The sequence below is a fragment of the Lissotriton vulgaris genome, chromosome 4_1, assembly GCF_964263255.1.
Source record: "Lissotriton vulgaris chromosome 4_1, aLisVul1.2, whole genome shotgun sequence".
NCBI lineage: Eukaryota > Metazoa > Chordata > Amphibia > Caudata > Salamandridae > Lissotriton > Lissotriton vulgaris.
In genome coordinates this window covers 1,661,386,864-1,661,406,842 of record NC_141691.1, presented here as the reverse complement: position 1 = coordinate 1,661,406,842, position 19,979 = coordinate 1,661,386,864, and the positions used below count along the sequence as shown (strand labels likewise).

General features: G+C 44.6%; 1 protein-coding gene across 4 annotated transcripts in view; it reads left to right on the top strand.

Annotated features, from left to right (window-relative positions):
* Positions 1–18,295, top strand: part of SNX16 (sorting nexin 16) — a 232,094-nt gene extending 213,799 nt beyond the window's left edge. For all 4 annotated transcript variants that reach the window (XM_086965940.1, XM_086965939.1, XM_086965941.1 and 1 more), the window contains exon 8: positions 16,664–18,295. In XM_086965940.1, coding sequence (XP_086822066.1) covers positions 16,664–16,769 — 106 coding nt within the window. In that variant the 3' untranslated portion in view covers positions 16,770–18,295. The remainder of the gene's footprint in view (positions 1–16,663) is intronic.
* Positions 18,296–19,979: the final 1,684 nt, after the last annotated feature.

Genomic DNA, 19,979 nt, shown 5'->3' with positions numbered 1-19,979 from the left:
AAAAAAGGAATGGTTCTATCCATCACTTGTTTGTACACTTTAGTCTATTCAATCTGAGGCAGTCCAGTACCCTTCCAACTTTGTAGCCTCGTTCTCACTTCACTAAGAAAAAGCGGTTGCATCGGTTGGCTCCCAGGTGGGCGGTCATCTGCTATCTAGACTGCACCAAGGACAGAACGGCTGGATGACCAGCTCTTTTTTGAATACTGTGGTGCTGAAAAGGACTTCCGCAAGATGTATCTTCCTCTACACCAACACCTGCTATGATTTGGCCAAGAAGAAACCTCCAAAAGGAATCTGGCCCATTCCACCAGGGCCAAGTTCACTATTTCTGCCCTTGCCAGAGGAGTTTCTATATCAGATCAGCAAGGCAGCTATGAGGGTGTCCCTACACTCATTTCTCAAGCACTACTGCCTGGACTCTGAAGTGCCTACAGTTGGACTCTCAGCCCAGATGGTTCTGCAGGATTTCCCTGTCTAACCAAGCATTAAACCTCCAACTTTTGCAAGGTATTGTTCTATAATCTCTTCTACAGGTGAGAAATCTGAGGTAGAAGTATCCATCTGTGGTAATGATCTTCTGGTGGATACTCTATCTACCTACAGCTTCCTCACCGACCAGCCTGCCTCCTGTTATAGGTTGTGTTATGGGGGAAAGTGAATAAGATTCCACTTTTATTTTGGTACTGCACTACTCTGTCAATGTCAATATACCTCTAACCTTGAAGGATTGATGGAAATGGTAGGAAACTGAGGTTGATGTTGCGCCGATGGGGGCGGAGTTAGCTATATGGCTTTGATGACATATTCCAACAGGACTTTTGGCGTCGCTCGAAAGCCTGCTCGCCCTACCAGCAAGATGAGAGCTTTTAAGTTTTCAGGATACAGTCTGATGTCTGCGTTGGTTGTATAGAGGAGAGATCTGCTGGTAGATAACTCATCCACCAGAAAGATCTTTACCGCAGGTAAGTAACTTTTTCTTTTTGCTCAACTTAACAGCGACTGATAAGAGTGTTTTTGGAAAAGGTTGCTGGCTGGAAAAATGGAACAGTAAGTAGTTATGAGATATGCTGGCTTTCAGGAAGAGACCGCAAAAATGGAACAGAATGAGACACATGCTGTTCAAGACAGACAGACGCCCCTTGTAGTTCCAAGGCAAAAGAGAAATTCTTACTTAGAATATCAGAGGCAAATAATGCCACTAAAACGTTTAGCATATCTACATACCTGAAAAGGAGGAGGGTAGGCATTGATTGATTTATTACATAGATGAACGTGTCAAACTTAGGCGACGGAGGAGAAGGCAGATCTTTTGCACTACGTGCTCTTCATTTGCGAGGGAAGCATGATTTGGATCCAAAAGGGGTGCTGTTCTTGGAATTGAGAAGACCTAAATGGTCATTTTTTGCTTCTATTTGAGGAACTTCACAGGAGGGAAGTCCTGATAGTGAGTATGCATGCGTTCATGAATCCATAACAGCAGAGTTGTGGGTACGCCAGTGATCCTAGGAAGGGACTATAATGAGGTGAAAGGTATATACCAAGACTTGTTCCATCCAACGCTTCTAGGTTCAGTAGTGCTCAGAGTTGCTAAAGCAGTGTTGGACTGGCAACTTCATTGGGAGGTAGAAAATGCATGGAAGGTGACTAACCCAGGCTACAAAGAATATTCGTTTTATTCAAGCTTATATGTTTTTTTCGTGCAAAGCTTGAGAGATTTATTCCTTCAAAAGAGTACTGCCATTGGTAACAGATCATGAGTACATCGGCAGTCCATACTCTGATGGTAGGCCACTGCTATTACACCTAACATGGAGCAATAACAGGATGACTATCCCTTCCTGCACTTTACAGCCAGTGCACTAGATGATTCAATATTTAGGGCAACCAATAGCTAGGAAATAGTCAGATACTTCAGGAGAATGAAGGCACTGCCTGAAATCCATTAATAGAATAGGAGGCCTTTAAAGTTGCAATAAGGGTTAACTGCATGTGATCATCATGTAGAATGTGTAGAATATTGCATATACAGAGCTAGGAGCAACATTCAGATCCTAGATCAACCAGTACCGGCCCCTGTAATCTGCAAATACAATCTTATGGTGACCAAAGAAACAAACGACGAACTACCACACAGGCTAAAATACCATTATTAGGGCTTATATTGCCTCTGTCCTGGTTGATTTGCCCAGACTAGTGAGGTGCTCCCATTGCTGGACTTAAGTCCAGCAAGAGGCAAGTGAAATGGGCACAAGCAAACATAAATAAGGTATTTTATGAATACTGTCAGTCTCTGTATGGCTGGGCAGAGGGGCAAATTATGAGTTATTAACAGAACTCTTGATGGCTACCAATCCGAAGTGTCTGACACCGGAGCAGAGAAGACATTAATGGTCCAATGAATATTCAGCAGGTAAGGGTGGCCATCACCAGTTTGGCATTTGGCAAGAGCCCTGGTTTTTATGGACTGCCAGCAGAGTATTATAAATTATGCAGGCAAATTGGCACATACATTATAAAAAGTATATGAGGCTGCCTACTAGATGTGGAAATTACCAGATTCCTCCAGTGAAGCCATGATTGCTCCTCTTCCTAAGTGGGGGCTAGAGTCATTTGATGAGAGCATATAGACTGCTACCCATGTTAAAGGTTAATTATAACATCTTAAGTAAAATTGTGACTTCCCGCTTATTGGCAATTTTACCAGTCTTGATCCACCAGAAAGAGAATGGCTTTGTCCATGGACAGAGTGCATCACTTAATATAAGACACCTGTTGCACATCCTGGAAAGGATTCCAACTGAGACCGACAAGTCAGTGATTTTTTTTCTTTTTCAGTAAACCACGATTAGATATTTGATATATTAAATTGGAATTTTCTGGGGGCACAAATGAAAATGAGGAGCATGGAGAGACGATAATAAAATGGACCACAGCACAGCATATACACCCCGAGAACAAGAATAAAATGTGTATGGACCATATCCGATGCAATGAGAATGGAAAGGGGTTACAAGTCAGGGTTGCTCCTTGTCCTGTTATTTAATCTGGTAAAGGAGCCTCTAGCAGTGAGACTTAGGCAGGAAGAGGCGCTTCTGGGAATTAACACAGTGGACCAATATCATATTGTATCGCTCTACACAGATAATTTCCTGATTTTCCTTACGGATGCCCACTAAGGCCTAATGTGCTCTATAGATATTCTGACAGCATTTGGTGTGGTTTCGTAGCTGAAAGCTAACCTGGGAAAAGTAGTTTTTCTCTATTAGACCTGCTGACGAGGTCATTTTAGGGTAGTGAATGGGGCAACTAAAGTTGGAACTGCGCTCAATTAAGAATCTCGGTATAAACGTTTTCCATGATGAGCAAGACATAGTTGAGGCCAATGTGGGTAGGGCAATCAGGTAATTGGAGAGTAGTTTAGGCTTTTTTTGCCAAAGCTACCAATTGGCACAGTGGGGATGGTGGCACTAACAAAAATGGTAATATAACCATGGCTGTTCTACTACTTAACTAACATGCCACACAGTATGCCTATAGAATATTTTATGGAGGACTCAATCTACTGAGACTGCTGTGAAATGGGAGCAGACACAGTTACCCTCAGAGCGATAAAGATGCTGGTATTAAAAGAAGGTTTGGGTGCACCAATCTATGAATGATCTCATTTGGCGGCACAATATAGTAAGTTGCTAAGTGGTTTGCAGACAAGCCTCCAGTTGAAAGGGTATGACAGTGCAAAAAGTGATGACATTAATCCGTTCCAAGATTTTGTGACAGCACAGGCTGCTCCATAAACTAGGGTAGACATCACTGGGTGGAGTTACTGTACACGTGTATGCAACCAGTTCTATATTCTCCAAGGATACTGCTGACAGTGCTGAAGGATGCAAAAGATAAGCAGCACCACACTCTGGAATAAATTTGAAATTCACACAGCCAGTGACATGTATGAAGATGGATCCTTGAGGGCGTTTGCTGAGTTAATGGACATAAATGGTGTTTTTTAGGTCGCTTTCTGTGCTATGATAAGCTTATTAGTATCATACTTGTGAGAATGGGGCCGCTGTGTTAACCGAGCCCAGTAGAAACCACACAATACACACCATAATGAGACTAGGCAATGGGAACCAGCAATCATGCAGCTATACAAGGTATTTAATAAAACGAAAGATACTGCAGGTTTAATGATATTCACTTTTATTCGACACCCACCCGGAAACTTGTGGCTGCGGCAGCATTAAACTGACACTCTGTGACTCAGCTCGAGCAACACGTTCTCGCTGATGTCACTTCATTCCCAACACGGAATGTAAACCTTAGAGAAATTACAACACATCTCCCTTTTATAATAATGACAAATGATAAATAAAAAAAGAATGAAAAAACAAGTATAGAACTAAATGAAGAAGAAATTAAAACAATTACTTAAAATAATCTTGAAGATACGATGGTGACTTCTTGGCTCTAGTACTACGAGAAAAAGAATCAGAAACAACTTTGTTGTTGTTAACTCTGCGGAACATCATTGTGTGGCAGACCTGTCTAAGATTAAAATTTATCACATGTATGATCCCTTTGAAGATTGCCTTGAGAGTGACTATACTTGGACTGAAAATAGCAAGATTTAGACTTGACACGAACTTGGATGAGGCAAGCGTCTCTACTCCATCCCCCTTGACTTGGACGGATCATTTTTTGGTACGGATCCAATGTCCATTGAATGAGCCCTCCTTTAAAGCTACGGTCCGAGCTGTTCCGAGACGGCGTTGGAATAAACTCAAACTTGAGTGCTTCCACCGTCTTCTATCGTCGGATCCTTTGGGCCCTTCAGATACCGTAGAAACGGGCTATGAGCGGTTCTGTGAATGGGTCACCAGGGCTCTGGCTCTCTCATCCCAATAGCATTGTGCAAACGGGGACCTAGGGACCCCAGTCCTTGGTACGATGAATCTCTGCGGACGCTCAAATCCACGTGCAGACGCGCAGAGCGAGAATGGCGGAAAACGTATGATAGTAATAAAAAAGTCCTGTACTTGGCTACTGTTAAACTCTATCATCGAGCCATCTGCAGAGCTCACGCAGCATTTTATGCCCTTGAATTTCGCAACAGTACCAATCCATCCAAAACCATTTTTAAGGCTCTCAAAGATCTGGTGGCAAAAAAGGCTTCAGCGAATGAATACTGTTCCATCTCACATTGCGAAACCTTGGCGGCCTTTTTTCTTGAAAAGGTCCAAGCCATCTACAGAGCCTTTCCTACGGTTTTGCCTTCTGTTGCAAGACCCTGTAACGTCCCAGGGCAGGATGTCCTACACTCTCTTCCTAGTCTAACACCTGAAAGTTTTAAGAAACTGGCTCAGCAGGTCAAGTCTGGGTCCCCAGCGGATCCATTAAGGCCAGCTTTGTTTAGAGACCTGGCATCCTACGACCTATCACCGGTCTGCTCTCTGATTAATACCTCGCTGACATCTGGTTCAGTTCCTGCGAAGTGGAAACAGGCAGTGGTCATGCCCATCCTAAAGAAGCCGTCACTGGATGCCAGTAAACCCGAGAACTACCGCCCGATCTCGCTCCTTCCTTGGCCGGCCAAGGTGATGGAGGCAGATGTAAATTCTGCCTTCTCAGACCATCTCTCACGGGCCAACATCTTAGACATCACGCAGAATGGATTTCGAGCTGGGCACGGCACGGAGACTGCCCTCCTTTTTATGGTGGAACATCTGCGCTCCGTGCTGGATGCGGGTCAAACGGCGGCGCTTGTGCTATTAGATCTTAGCGCCGCCTTTGACACTGTCTCGCACAGGATCCTTCTGCAGCGCTTAGAGGAAGCAGGTGTTGTCGGCCCGGCGCTCCAGTGGTTCCGTTCCTTTCTTGCTGACCGTTCTTTTTGCGTGGCCGTCCCGCCCCATCAGTCCAAACTCCATCCTCTGGATCTTGGGGTCCCGCAGGGTTCCTCGCTGAGCCCCACGTTATTCAATCTTTACGTGAGGCCGCTGGCTGAGGTCGTCAAGCGCTGTGGTATGACCATGGTGTCATACGCTGACAATACTCAGCTAGCGGTCACGCTCAGTGGGGACCCGGATGTGGATGCCCCTAGATTTCAGAATGGACTTTGGGCGGTCGACAGCTGGATGACTTCCAACTGTCTCCAGTTGAACGCAAAAAAGACGGAAATTATGATCTTCGGCAAGCAAACGGAACTCTGGGGCCATACGTGGTGGCCATCGGAATTGGGTCCTACGCCGGCTCCGGTGTTGGAGATAAAAAATCTCGGGGTGTGGCTAGACCCTTCCCTCAGCTTTGTCTGCCACACAAAGCGCATTGCAGCCTGTTGTTTTGGCATCCTGCGCGGCTTAAAACCTGTGCTAAAAAATTTTGACGCAGCAACCAGGCAACTTGTAGTGCAAGCGACGGTGATGTCTCGGCTTGATTATGCCAGTTCCCTTTTGGTGGGGCTAAATCAGGCTGAAATCACCCGCCTTCAACGCGTGCAGAATGCGGCCGCCAGAGCAGTCGCGTGTCTTCCCAGGTTCTGTTCTGTTGTCAACACTTTGCGTTCTCTCCATTGCCTGCCGATTAAGCAGAGGATCCAATTTAAAGCACTCTGTGTGTCTTACAAAAAACCTCAAGGGCTCTCCCGCCCTGATTCTTCTGAATCTTCTGTCTCCCTACACTCCGGTCCGCTCTTTAAGATCTTCTGACCTTGAACTTGCTGTAGTCCCCCGTTTTAAGCGTAGCCGTGCTGGCGGCCGCTCATTCCGTGTACGCGCTGCGGTCTTGTGGAACTCTCTTCCCCCAGAGATACGTGCCCTCGGTGATTTGCTCTCCTTTCGCAGGGCTGTTAAGACCTTTTTGTTTTCTTAAATCTGTCCCTTTTGCATTCCTTTTTTAAGTTGTGTTGTGTTGGTACCTTGTCGGGCGCCAGGACGCTCCTTTGCTGGAGCATCTGTGCGCATAATAAATGACCATAACATAACATAACATATTCATCCCCCTTCGTACACTTTGCCAAACGAGACATGCTCCAAACATCCCCTCAAGCAAGCATAACAACGCTCCTCATACCTTTAATAATACGCCTTGGACCAAAATACTTCGATTTATTTATTTATTTTATTTTATTTTATTTTTTACATTTATAGAGCGCAGCAAATACCCGTAGGCGTCTCAGCGCAAAAAATCATCTGTCTCCTGTGTGTAGTCACCGCCTCACTGATTGAAGAGCCATGTCTTTAAAAGTTTTCGAAATTGTTGGAGTGACGGACTCGTCCTGATGTACTGAGGAAGGGCATTCCAGAGTTTGGGTGCGGCCACTGAAAAGCAGCGGTCACCCCAGGACGCTGTTTTTGTTCGAGGAATTACTAATTGGTGTAAAGTGGAAGAGCGTAACTGTCTGCAGGGTATGTAGGGAGTTAATTGGTTTTTGAGGGCATGCGGTCCTTGGTTGTTAAGTGATTTATAAACTATGCACAAGGACTGAACTTTATTCTTTTGTGGATCGGTAACCAGTGGTACTGCCTGATCGTATCTGAAATGGGACTGAACTTAGCAGTTCCTGAAATCAGTCGTGCAGCCGCGTTCTGAATGGACTGTAACTTTTGTATGACCCTGGCCTGGGCATTAAGAAATAGCCTGTTACAATAGTCTAGTGATGACAAGACTAAAGCACTGACCAGTGTCTTAATTGCTGCCTCAGGTAGAAAGGGGCGAATCTTCCTGATCATTTTCAGTTTAAAATGGGCGGTGGTAGCGACTTTATTTGCATGGTTCAGAAAGGTGAGCCCGTCATCAAAGATGACTCCCAAATTCCTGACTTTAGCTGATGGAGTGGGGGGTGAGCCAAAAGCTGCTGGCCACCAGCATGATGACCATGCTGGGAGGAGTGGTCCAAAGATGACTACCTCAGTTTTTTCTGAGTTCAGCTTAAGGCAATTTTTGGTCATCCACTCTCCTATTTCCAGTAGTCCATCTTTAAAGTTTTGTGCCACTAGCCCTCCGTCACCCTTGATGGCCAGGACCAGTTGTGTGCCGTCTGCGTAAGACGTTAGGCTCATCCCGTATGCCCTGATGACATGGGCGAGGTCCGACACATATATATTAAATAGTGTCGGACTAAGGGATGAGCCTTGGGGAACCCCGCATGGCAGCAAGAGTTGCGCAGACTGGAAAGGTCCGAGGGTGACTGCTTGAGATCTCTCTGCTAGAAAGGAGGCAAGTAGGTCTCTGGCATGTCGGATGCCCAACTTTCCGACACGGTCGACCAAGATGTTGTGGTCGACCGTGTCGAAGGCTGCAGATAGATCCAATAGAACTAGAATAGCGGTACCTCCTTGGTCCCGGATGGCTCTGACATCGTCAGCAGCTTTAATGAGGGCCGTCTCGGTCCCGTGGTAGCTCCGAAAGCCGAATTGGGAGTCGGCGAGCAGTCGGTGTTTTTCTAAAAAGTCAGATAGTTGGAAATTCATGGCCTTTTCGACCACTTTGGCCAAGAATGGAAGGCTAGCAATAGGTCTGTAATTTTTAAGTTCTTTTTTATCTAAGCAGGTTTTTTTTAATAAAGGTTTCAATAAAGTATTTTTTAGAGATTTTGGGTAAATAGCCGAAGACACGATGGTGTTACAGACTTGTGTCAGCACAGGTATGATGGACTCCATTACTGGTGCTAGAACTGATAGAGGACAAGGGTCCAGGGCGGAACCACTTTTGATAGAGGAAACAATAGTCCTTGTGAGCTCGTCTGTGAGTGGGGTGAAACTTGAGAAATCATTGATTGAATGTGCACAAAGGGGATCCCTATTAATGGTCGCGGGTTTAGAGGCAAAGGCCTGATAAATTTCGTCCACCTTGGTGAAAAAAAAGTCTGCCAGAGCGTCACAGAGAGCTTGAGACAGGGGGGGGGGGGGGGGGGGGGTGAGGTCAGGAGCATTGCCTGCCAATATTTTCGTAACTTCAAACAGTTGCTTACTAGAGTTCTTAGCTTGATCTATTTTATTTGTGTAAAACGTTTTTTTTGCTTTAATGATCATGGATTTATAGAGGGCCAATGAGTCTTTATAGACTTTCTTGCTATCCATGTCATAGGTAAGTCTCCAGCGCCTTTCCAGATTCCTGCTGGTCTGTTTTTGCAATCTTAGCTCGTCGGAATACCATGGAGCGGTAGGTTTGGATCTATTCCTAGACGATGATTTAGTGGGGACAGAGCTCTCCGTTGCGTGGGCGAGCCAGGTCTGGAATTGTGACGTAGCCGTATTGGGGTCAGTGGACACCGTGGGACAGGTTTTGACCAATTGCGTTTTTAACTCTGTGATTCACCTTTTGGTGACCAGACTACTTTCTTCACATGGGCAAGATCACCCACTCTCCAATCAAATTTTCTTGCCCCCATCTTAATATCAAACCTCTGTTTATAATTGTTTTGATATCTTTTAACTCTCCAGTAATTTACATCACAACCTCTGTCTTTTATACTCCACCATAAGGGATTAAGTTAAGAACCAGCAGTTCTACCCTTGAGTTTCTTAACCCCTTCCATGTTGATGACGGCCCCCAGCCGTCATGCACTACGGTGCTCGTGTGCTGATGACGACTGGAGGCCGTCATAAACCCGCCCACTCGTGATTCTGCCGCAAAGGCGCAGAATCGCGGCCGCATGGAAGAGGTTAAAAGAATAATAACCAGTTGCACTGTTTGGAGTATTTCTGTGTTCCCATAGCTTCTCCCTAAGTATGGGTTTAAGCGGAACTCTCATCTCTAAGGCAGTCTGGGCAGAGGCTCTAATCAATCTATTCATGCGCTCTACTAAACCATTAGCCTGAGGGGCATAAAGAATTACAACAGTATTGCAATCTGATCTGAAGTGTAACTTAGCCATGTTAAAAAATAAGTGGGCCTGCATCCTCCACCAAGACTCATCAGACCCAGACTGTATTGCTGCACTGAAATACCTAGCACTAGTGTCTAGGAATGCACAATTTAATTTACAACAGTGTAACATACTACACAGTGTACCTTACTCCCAAGAGACTAGCCTTAATGTACCAAACTAATCAGTGTGAATGTCCCGGGTACAGGGAGAAAAAGGCGGGTTTCTTCCATCTGAGATGGCCCAAAACTATTGGATTAGTGTAAAGAAGTGAATAGTGTAGTATAGAAGACGGCAGGTAAAACTGGGTCTGCTGAAACCCCAATGCTCGTGGGGGCTTTTAACTCATCCAATCAAGAGGAAAGTGGGCAAAAGGTTGATTTGGCTCTCTAATTGGCAAAGTGAGGTATTACCACTTCCTGGAAATCCACCCAAGGTCTCAGGCTGGCTCAGTGGGTCAGCACAATACAATACTATCCTGAAATGGGAGGCGAAACGCATAAGCTGGATAATTGTAGAGGCAGGGACAGGAATTAATTTACACAACGGTGGCTAGAGGACATGGAAAGGCTTGAAGAAGCAAGCAGCTAGAGTAGGACAATGGAAACCTAAAGTTGTAAACAAGTGTGAGCATAACTTAAAATTTAAAAGTGCATTTGGGGTTGTCACATGTTTTTGGAGTAATATTATTACTTTGTTGGCAACATATAGATAAATCATCATATTGGCCCTTCCCAGGCCCTTTTCTTTTCCCTATTGTGCCAAAGCATAAACAGCAAATTATAATGCATATTTCGTTAGAACTCATCAACCCCCAGCATAGACCAGCAGCATCAAACACCTATGTAATTTGAATGATGTAACGAATCAGTAAATTAGACACCGTGATGACAGAGATCTTCCTGTAGTTACTGTTTATATTTCTGCTTTTTGTTTTGCGGTTTCTATTTATATTTTTTTCTTAGCAAAGTACTGTCCAAATAATAATTGACAAGGATTGTGAACTGTATTTGAAATGCAAGAAATGAGCATCCAGCATTTAAGGTGTGAGTCACACTTTTATATTTCTACATTCCCTGCAAGATTTAAAAACTAATGCTTAAAAATATGGTCTCACAAACATTTGTATTGTAAGGTATTCCTGTGCAAAGGTCGTCAGAAGCTCCTCTTACACAGCACATGCTTAAAAGTAAAGCGGGGAGTCTAACATTTCCTATGTTGGTTTAAAAGAAAAAACACCTTTTTGAACATAACCCAAGCCATTTCATGTGTTAGAAGAGAAATTTAGACCCAGCCATCTAAAATAGTCACATGTATCAGCAACACTTCCTTTTCAGGCCAGACTGGCATCCCTATAAAAGAAGGGTAGAACATTAGCAGCATCATAATTGCTTACACGGAGGTCGTGGCCAAGATGGCGAATTGGTAGGACGCACTTGCTTCTCCTACCACTGCCACATTGAGTATTTACAGTGGTTCCCCGGATATCGAACCATGGGGGCCGCAGCGAGGGAACAGAAGGAGGCATGAGCTACCTCGACAGGCTAAAGCAGTTGCGCTGCTGGGTAGAGACCCAGATACCTGCACCAAAATGAGACTGATGCCGCACTGCCTGCAGGCCAGTGGAGGGCCTTTGGTGGTGCGCTACGGGTGGCAGCGGTTGCAGCTTGGCGAGGAGTATGACTTCCTGTGAAGCTCCTAAAAGGGTGGGTGGAGCCCCGGGAGATCCAGGGACTTGCCCTTCAATAACATCTCCCGCACACTTGACTTGCTACCTGGGTCCTACCCTTTACCTGTGGCTCTTGAAACGCACAGGCACTGCAGGCTCCTCCAGTGGGGCACATAAATAAGGCTCAATGCTTGGGACCTCACTGGTGGCAACTAGACTGTGCCCTCCCTTCAGGGCCCCTCACTGACAGTCAGTATATCCACAGCCAGAAGCAAGAAGGAGTGCTCTCTTAAACAGTTGCACACACGCATGTCTGGGACTGCCATGGTGGAGAGCTTGCAGGTTGGTCTCTCAAGGACATTGGGTCATTCCCTAATGATATATGAAGATCTGGTGGCACCGACTCTCAAGAGACTAAGACTTTTAACCTGTTACTACCTTTCTCCGGAGCAAACCCATTTCATACAATTGGTACCATCCTTTTCGCCTCATGTTTTGCTGGAATAACAAGCTACACCAACTTACCTCCTTGGCGGAGGCTTGTTACCTCCTGAATTTCTCGGAGGATAATGCTGAGAATTCGCTGCATAAGCCAAATGGGTGCCGGGAGCGCCACTACAACCAGTGGAGTAAAGATCCGGCCCCTTTGTGAGGTAACAGACCTGATCCTGCCACCGTGACTATGGAGCAACGGGGCTGCACTTGACAATATGGCTGGTTACCTAGAACAGCATAATTCGGCTTGCACGCAGGCAGGGCCGGCCTGATCATGCCACATTACCATTGACGATTGCTTTGCTACTGGGCAGTGTCAGACGAACTTGTCTCATGTTGGAGTTGACCTTGACGGATATGCCCCTAATGGGACTTATCCAGTTACCCTTGACACACGGAGACAGTGTTTTGATACTGTTTTTTTTTTTTTTTAGGTTTGTTTCGTAGGGGTTCTTGGGGTGGGGTTCTTGCACACTCACAGATGCGTGGTTATGAATCTGCCAACTCCTCCTTACACAGTGTGGCAGAGGAGAGAGAACCGCAGGTAGCTAACTCTGGTCGGACGTACCCATACCCTTCCCAACGGGCATCATCCATCTTCCCTCTCCCTACACGCTGAGCTGCAGGTAGTCATCTTAAATGTGGAAGGGCTCAACAGGCCGGTCAAATGCAAGGCAATCTTATTCTACCTTGAAAGTACTGGGGGGAATATTTGCCTCCTTCAGGAGACACACTCACTAGCGGGGGACTGACAGACTGAAATCACACCCAACTTCCACCAAGACTGTTGGGGTTGCTATACTTATAGCGCGTCCCTTCAAAAAGACACTGGGACGTAGAAATTGCAGAATTGAGGGGGCAACTGCTAGCATACTCTAAGGCGACGTAATCCTTACTCTGGCCTCTATTTACGCACTCATTGACAATCCTGAACAATTCCTTGAACAGGCCAGTTCAGAGGTACTGACCTCACCAGATCAAATGGTATTGATGGGAGGGGACTTGAATCTGGTGAGTAGAAATGACATGCATAAATCCGGACAGCTCTATGGACATACAGAGGAACACTTTCGAGATTGGCTGGGCTGGCTACAAGAAATAGAGCTGAGTGACTTATAGCGATGCCTGCACCCACACGTTAATAATTATACTTTTTGCTCGCATGCACATAAGCATTACGCCCGCTTAGACCACTTTCTAGGCACAAGAGACGTGCCGGTTGTAGAAGTTGAGGTAGAACCCTGGGGGTTATCTGACCATGCCCCTGTAACCCATGCTATGCTGGTGCAACCACCTAGGCGGACCTCCCATCTGTGACACCTGCTACACCGCCCAGAGGTGGTGAGCCGTATCTAGAAGTGAATGATCAGCCAGGAACTACTATTGTTACCATATGGGAAACCTTGAGGGGTTGTGCAGAGGGGAAATAATCACCCTCTGCTGCAAACAACAAGGCCTGCATTGTGAAAAGACTGGAGCTTGAGGGGAAGGTGAGGGAACTAGAGGCTTTTGACAAATGAAAAGTCCCTATACAAGGATAAAACGTAGCCGGTGGCTATGCAGGATTACCTTCGGGGCGCACATACACCCCGACTTACGCCTCAAGAGCAGACCTGCTCAAGCAGCCTATATATATTGAGAAGGTGGTGATGGCCATAGATTAGTAGACATTGCAGAAATCCCCTTGCCCAGATGGGCTCCCCACGCCTCTTCTACAAGCAGTTTTGCTAGACATTCGCCCCCTATTCTCACACAGCTCTTTAACTCCTTTGCAGACACTGGCACTCTGCCACATTCTAGGCTAGAGGCTTCAAGCAGGGTCATTCCCAAACCTAAGAAAGACAAGAAGCAGTGCAGTTCTTATCAGCCCATCTCGCTTATAAATGTGGATGTGCACCTATTTACAAGCATGCACGCAACAAGATTAGCACCTAATATGCTTGGTCTTGTGGATCACGATCGATTGGGATTTATTCTACACTGCCAGCATGGTGACAACACCAAGCATATCTTGGATTTGATGGACAAGGCTACTCCCTCACGCAAGGAAATAATGCTCCTGGCCATAGATGCTGAAAAAACATTCGACTAGGTATACAGGAACTACCTGGTGGGGAAAATGTCCCACTTTGGCATCGGAGATGGATTCCGGGCCTGGACTCTTAGCAACTATGAAGCGCCATGGGTGACGGTGTGAGGTAATGGCATAGCCTCTGCTCACTTTCCTATTAACATGGGGACTAGATAGGAGTGTCCACTTTCGCCCCTGCTATTTGCCCTGTGTCTGGAACTGATGGTGCAGAGAGTGTGAGATAATTTACACATCACTGAGGTGCATTGTGGGAATGAGGAGTATTCAATCAGTCTTTATGCCGATGATGCCATGGTGGCATTAGAAGACCAAATATAGTCCCTACTGTCCTTTGTGGAAGGCATTGGGGAAATTTGGAGAAGCTGTGAGATTTTGCATAAACCTTCAGAAATCCCAGACTCTTAACCTCTTGAATTCCCCTAGGGTAATGACCCACTTGGCTGATAGATGCATAGTTTGGGGCAGACACCTCCATATCTTACCTGGGAATCAAATTTTCGCAACACTGAGGGATATCATAGTCATTAACTACTAAAGCTTACTCAAGCAGATATGCTACAACCTCGCCCAAAAGAAACACTACCACCTCTCATGGCTTGGATGAATAGCTGCGCTCAAAATGACCATGCCATGCCAAGCCCATTTTTTGTAAAAGCCATACCACCAGCGGCCCCAATGGGTATGCTACAAGTGTTGCAGACGGAAGTTAACGGCTTTGTGTGTGATGGTACGACACCGTGTACGAATTGTGAACAGGTCCATAGCCCAAGCAGTGAAGGGGGCCTGGGGACTCCTAACCTCCGGCACGACTGTACAAGCAGCTCTGCTACACTTTCTTGTTGAGTGGAGTCGTTCGGAATCTGAGAAGCATTGGTGTTTCATGGACAGGGCTGTAGCAATTGGCCATCTCTGAAAAGTCCCATTCTTGAGCAAATCACAGTGGGCATGGGGCTTATTCTCCTCTCGCAGTTTCAGAGCCACACTACGATTGCGGGACCAAGTGGCTACCCACAGTGTGCTGACCTCTTTCCATCGCCACTGACGGCGATGTTCAGCAACCTAGTGTTTAGCCCTGGACTTCATCCCGCTGCATTTGCGGCCTGGCAGGTGGCTGGCTGCCGATCAGTGGGCCACCTGTTTGATGCTGAGGATCCCCTTTCTTTTGACCAACTTAAGGCAGTCTATGGGCTTGCAGAAACTGAACGCCTACGCTATATGCAAATTGGACACTGGTCACCCAGCCAAGCATACGTAACAGACAACCGCCTACTCACTTCCTTTGAGAAGTGGCTGTTCTCTAAGAACGCTGACAGATGCCTCATCGCTGATCTATGTTTTCCTACATCATACGCCTGCTAAAGACAAAAACTCTAGGGCAGAAACAATAGGAACACAAACTGGGGTGGACACTGGCACGCATGGAGTGGGACGAGATATATTATAGGGTGAGACACTCAGCGCATAAAACCGGAGGCGTAGAGCCTGCAGTTAAAATTAAAACTCACTGATACCGAACTCTTGTTTGTTCCCACCGGGGCGATACCAGCCGCAGCGCAGAGTGCTAGAGAGGATGCGGGGGCCTGGGACATTGCTTCATTTTGTCTGAGGTTGTCAAAAGCTCATGCTTTACTGGGAGGCATCATTGGCTTACATTGACAAATATACCTTGCCACACAGCTAACAAGCTTTCATTATCCTGGGCCTTCCCAACCCGTTGACTCTTACACTCACATCGCATAGGGGACAATACATTGGCCCAGCATTAGGCGTGGTGCCTCAGGCTGCTTCTCCATGGGGGGTTCTGTGACGCTTCCTATGCACACAGCTTGGTTACACAAGTTTTGGCGCATATTGGGAATGGTGCATCTTAGTGATAACCTCTCAATCAGACACTTATCGAGACCTAAGGAGTCCATACATTGCCCTATTCTCTACTGAATTATATGAATTGACCTGTCCCAGGTACCTCCATGTACTGCGTTTGACTGATACTAAAGACACGACACATGGAAGGGGAGGGCAGCTTGGGAATGAGCAGTAGATGCACCATGTAGGATAGATTTACTAGTGGTGTGAGTGCTACCAGGGAAGGGAAGGGAAGGGAGTTGGAATGTTTAATGTTGTACTTTACCTCGTGATACTGCATAAGAGGGGCATGCTTTAAAGGACCCTCTGTCATCTGTAATGTTGTTTTTGTAAAACAATAACATACTTTTGAGCCATAATTGCTAATACAAAGACATTTATAGAGGCATCCCAACACTTTGGGAAGACAGTGTTTTTCTGCTTTGCTGGTCGGGTGCTTGACCCGAACATCTTCATACAACCCTTCTTTATAAAGGTCATTGGAATGCCTTAAGCACATTTCTTTCTTTCTTTTTCTTCCAGTTGGTACTATCTCTATAATGACATCCTAATTTAGAATACCGCAATTCTTGTCCCTTAACCTCATGATCCAGCAACACTGGGGTTGATATGGTAAACATATAAGGTTTCTTGAGTAAGAACTGAGATGGTGAACATTTGGAATCTTCTCTTGCAGCACTACCCAGGAGAATCATAAGGCGTTCTGGAGTGGCTCCATAGTGGAAAATACTGCACCTGAGGCTGAAGTAGCAGAAGTGGCAGATCCAGATAAAGAACACTAACCTCAGCATCCCACCGGTTGTTCGTTTCACACCTTGTCTTTAAGGACCCTCTGGAAAACCGGGCTGCACACATTTTAAAGTTTACAGAAAAAATCATCTACATACTTGTCATGAGGAATATGTATTTTCGCTTATTAGTAATTTATAATTTATGTCCAGGCGCATAGTTTATTAAATTACAAGATCTAGTGGAGCTAGATTTTAGTACAAGCCATATATATGTATATGTACCTGTGCATACCTGATTATTGTTGTGGGTCGCCAGTATATAACGGCAACAATACTTACGTAATCACCTGTCAAGTTGCTTTCAGCAGTTGACATCATGAAATGAGTCACGCCCTACTAGTCTGAATTACTTGTATATAAAAGATTGTTTTGCTTTTTGGGTGATCATTGCATTGATTCTCTCTGACATTACGAAAAAAAAGACATATAGTCTGAGCTAATCCCACCCCATATTATCAGATCCAAAATCTATGTAATTCCTGTGCGAGGTGCACGCTTTTGATCTAGTTACACCCCTCATTTCTTTAGATATCTGGTAAAGAGTTGTGAACATGATTATACATTTTTCAGTGTAAAAGATGGTTGCAACTGGCGCAAGAATGAGTATGTTTTTACATGTATTTGGTTGCCCTAGCCCATACATTGCTATACTATACGCTTTATGGCAAATTTATGTTTCAAAAGCTTTGAAAAATCACTTTCAAACGTTGTAGGAATATGCATCTGAGTCCACTTCCCTTAGCACATTTTGTTTGCCAAAAATTAACACATTTTATTGCCAACACATCTGTAAGAATACGATTTAGCTTCATAGGCCGTTAAATAGTTTCCAAGCGTTTACCAGTGGATTTACACATGATCAGCCACTGATTGGAATTTTTGACTGCTCAATTAATAATTCAGCCATGACAGTACATATTTGATCTCAGTTATAGGCTTTATGCAAAAAAAATGTATAAACTTCATCTTGACATAGGCACTTTGTTCAGATTTATCATCAGTTTCAAGCAGAAAAAAACAAAAAACACATTTGATTTGAGAGCTCATTTTTAACTAGGTTAAGGTTAGTCGCATTGTGTTTTATCTGTGTGAATTGTAGATTTGGAGCAATGGTCTGTTTTGTATTTTTTCACATTGATCAAGTGATGCACTTTATGAATAATCAAGAGATGTATATGTGCCAAGTTTAATTGGCCTTTTGTGTTTTGAGGGCAGGGGTTTATGTGTAGTGCCTTTGGTGTTTTACTTGCTCTGAGTTGAAAGGTCTGCCACTGTAGAACAACTTAACGGAATTGCTTTAATGCATTTTGTTGCAGCGTTGTGCTACATAATTAAAAGTGCCTTATTTCTATCTACTTTTACATTGGGCAGACTTTTAATATGTCGGTTTTCCATTTTTAGTTCGTTTGTGCCACCCATTTTTTGATGCTGTAATAATTCTTATAAAGCTAAAAGTCTATATAATATGGACTTTCTAAGAAATTGTGCACCAACCAATAAAAAAAAAGAAAGTAGTATCTGCATGTTTTTTCATTGTTAATGCGCACTTTCAATACACTACTGTGAAAATGTATTGCTAAATTTCGAAATACATTTATTTATGCTGGCAAATGCTAACTGTTTCGTTTTACTGTCAAAGTTCACAATGGTACTTCAGCGTGGAAAAATATTCTTATGAAACAATTAGTAATATAAAAATGTTCAAAGCACATCTATTAAGTGTGTTTGTAAAGGACGGACACGGGTTAATTAAGCTGCCATATATTGTAACCTACTAAAGTCTTGGGTTTATTGGATCTGCTGTATTCCTATAATCCTACAGGTATAGAGGGACTGTTCAAAATTCAGAGGGTCAAAGACAAAGGAAACTAGGTCACAAAACTAGGCAAAGACAGAGCAAAAACATTGTGTCCTTTGATTGGCCTGGAAAGGCAAATTACCACCACTGAGTCTGGTTCTGCAGGTAGTGAATTCCAGAGGGCGCATTCTGAACATGCAAACATTCACCAAAGCTATATTATCTAGATGGGCAGATGACCAATAAGTTCTGGAATATCCTTCTCAAATTATTGGTTGGGCAATGTGTCAGGAAGAATTTGGAAAGATGTGCAGAAGTTTAGACTTGGAGTCTCTTATGTATGCCTCATAATGTACTCATTTATGATCGCTCTGCAAGTGGAAGCCAATAATTCTGATCCTTAACTGTCGTTTATATAGTGTATAAAATCCATATGCAACTTAGCTCTCAAAATTCCCGGAAACCTCCTTTTAGAAAACAGTCAAATGCATCTGTTCTAGTTGTACACCTGTGATGGAAAAACTTGGATTTCATGACCTAGTCAGTGTAACATTGAGCGGCTCTTGTAGCTGTTTCATTTTTCGGACATTATGCCCTGAAGGTATGAAATGAGGTGATACTATGCTTTTTGGGTAAACTGGAGTCTTTTCTTTTCTGGAGTCTGGTGCTTTTGTTTGAGACTTTTAAATTGACCCCATTCCTGCACAAGGAAGCCTGTGTAGTGAGCGTTGAGTGGTGGAGATGTAATTTCGGGAGCTGAACGTAATGAAAATGCTCATACTCCAGATTTTTGCAGAACCTGTGCTTTTACTTAAACTTCTAACCACAGATTCCACTTCATTAGAATATCCCAAGGCACCAGTCTAGATCCCGAAACATTTAAACAGCAGTACCTCCATGCTCCTTTGACTTAGTTACATTGCAACTGATAAACAGAGCTGCATATAAGGACCACCCCTGCACACTGGTACCAGTTCAGTAGGTGCTATTTTAGTTTTTATTTTAGCAAGGGTACCCTCCATAAACAACAGGATTTAAACCAGGCTGGGGCTCGCATATGCATAGAAAAGTGGTTAATCTGGACTAAATAACAAATGTTACTGCCAGACCTGTGCAAGGTATGCCTTTGATTTTAGGGCTCGGAAAATGACTCGAAGTTGTGTGACTAATGCACCCTTGTGAATCTGATGCCTGGGAACTTGAAGCAAAGCTGTATGCCGCTAAACACTAGAAGAACCTGTGCAAGTGACTCTTCTGGTTGATGTTGAGAGCACAGAATCGCTCCTGCTACAGGTCCTGTTGCTGTCAGTATTCAGGTAAGTCCAAATGAAAGTCAAAGAGGAAACATCAATAAGTGGGTCTCCTCTCCATCCAACCAATCTCTGTCTTCAGAGAAGTCGCAA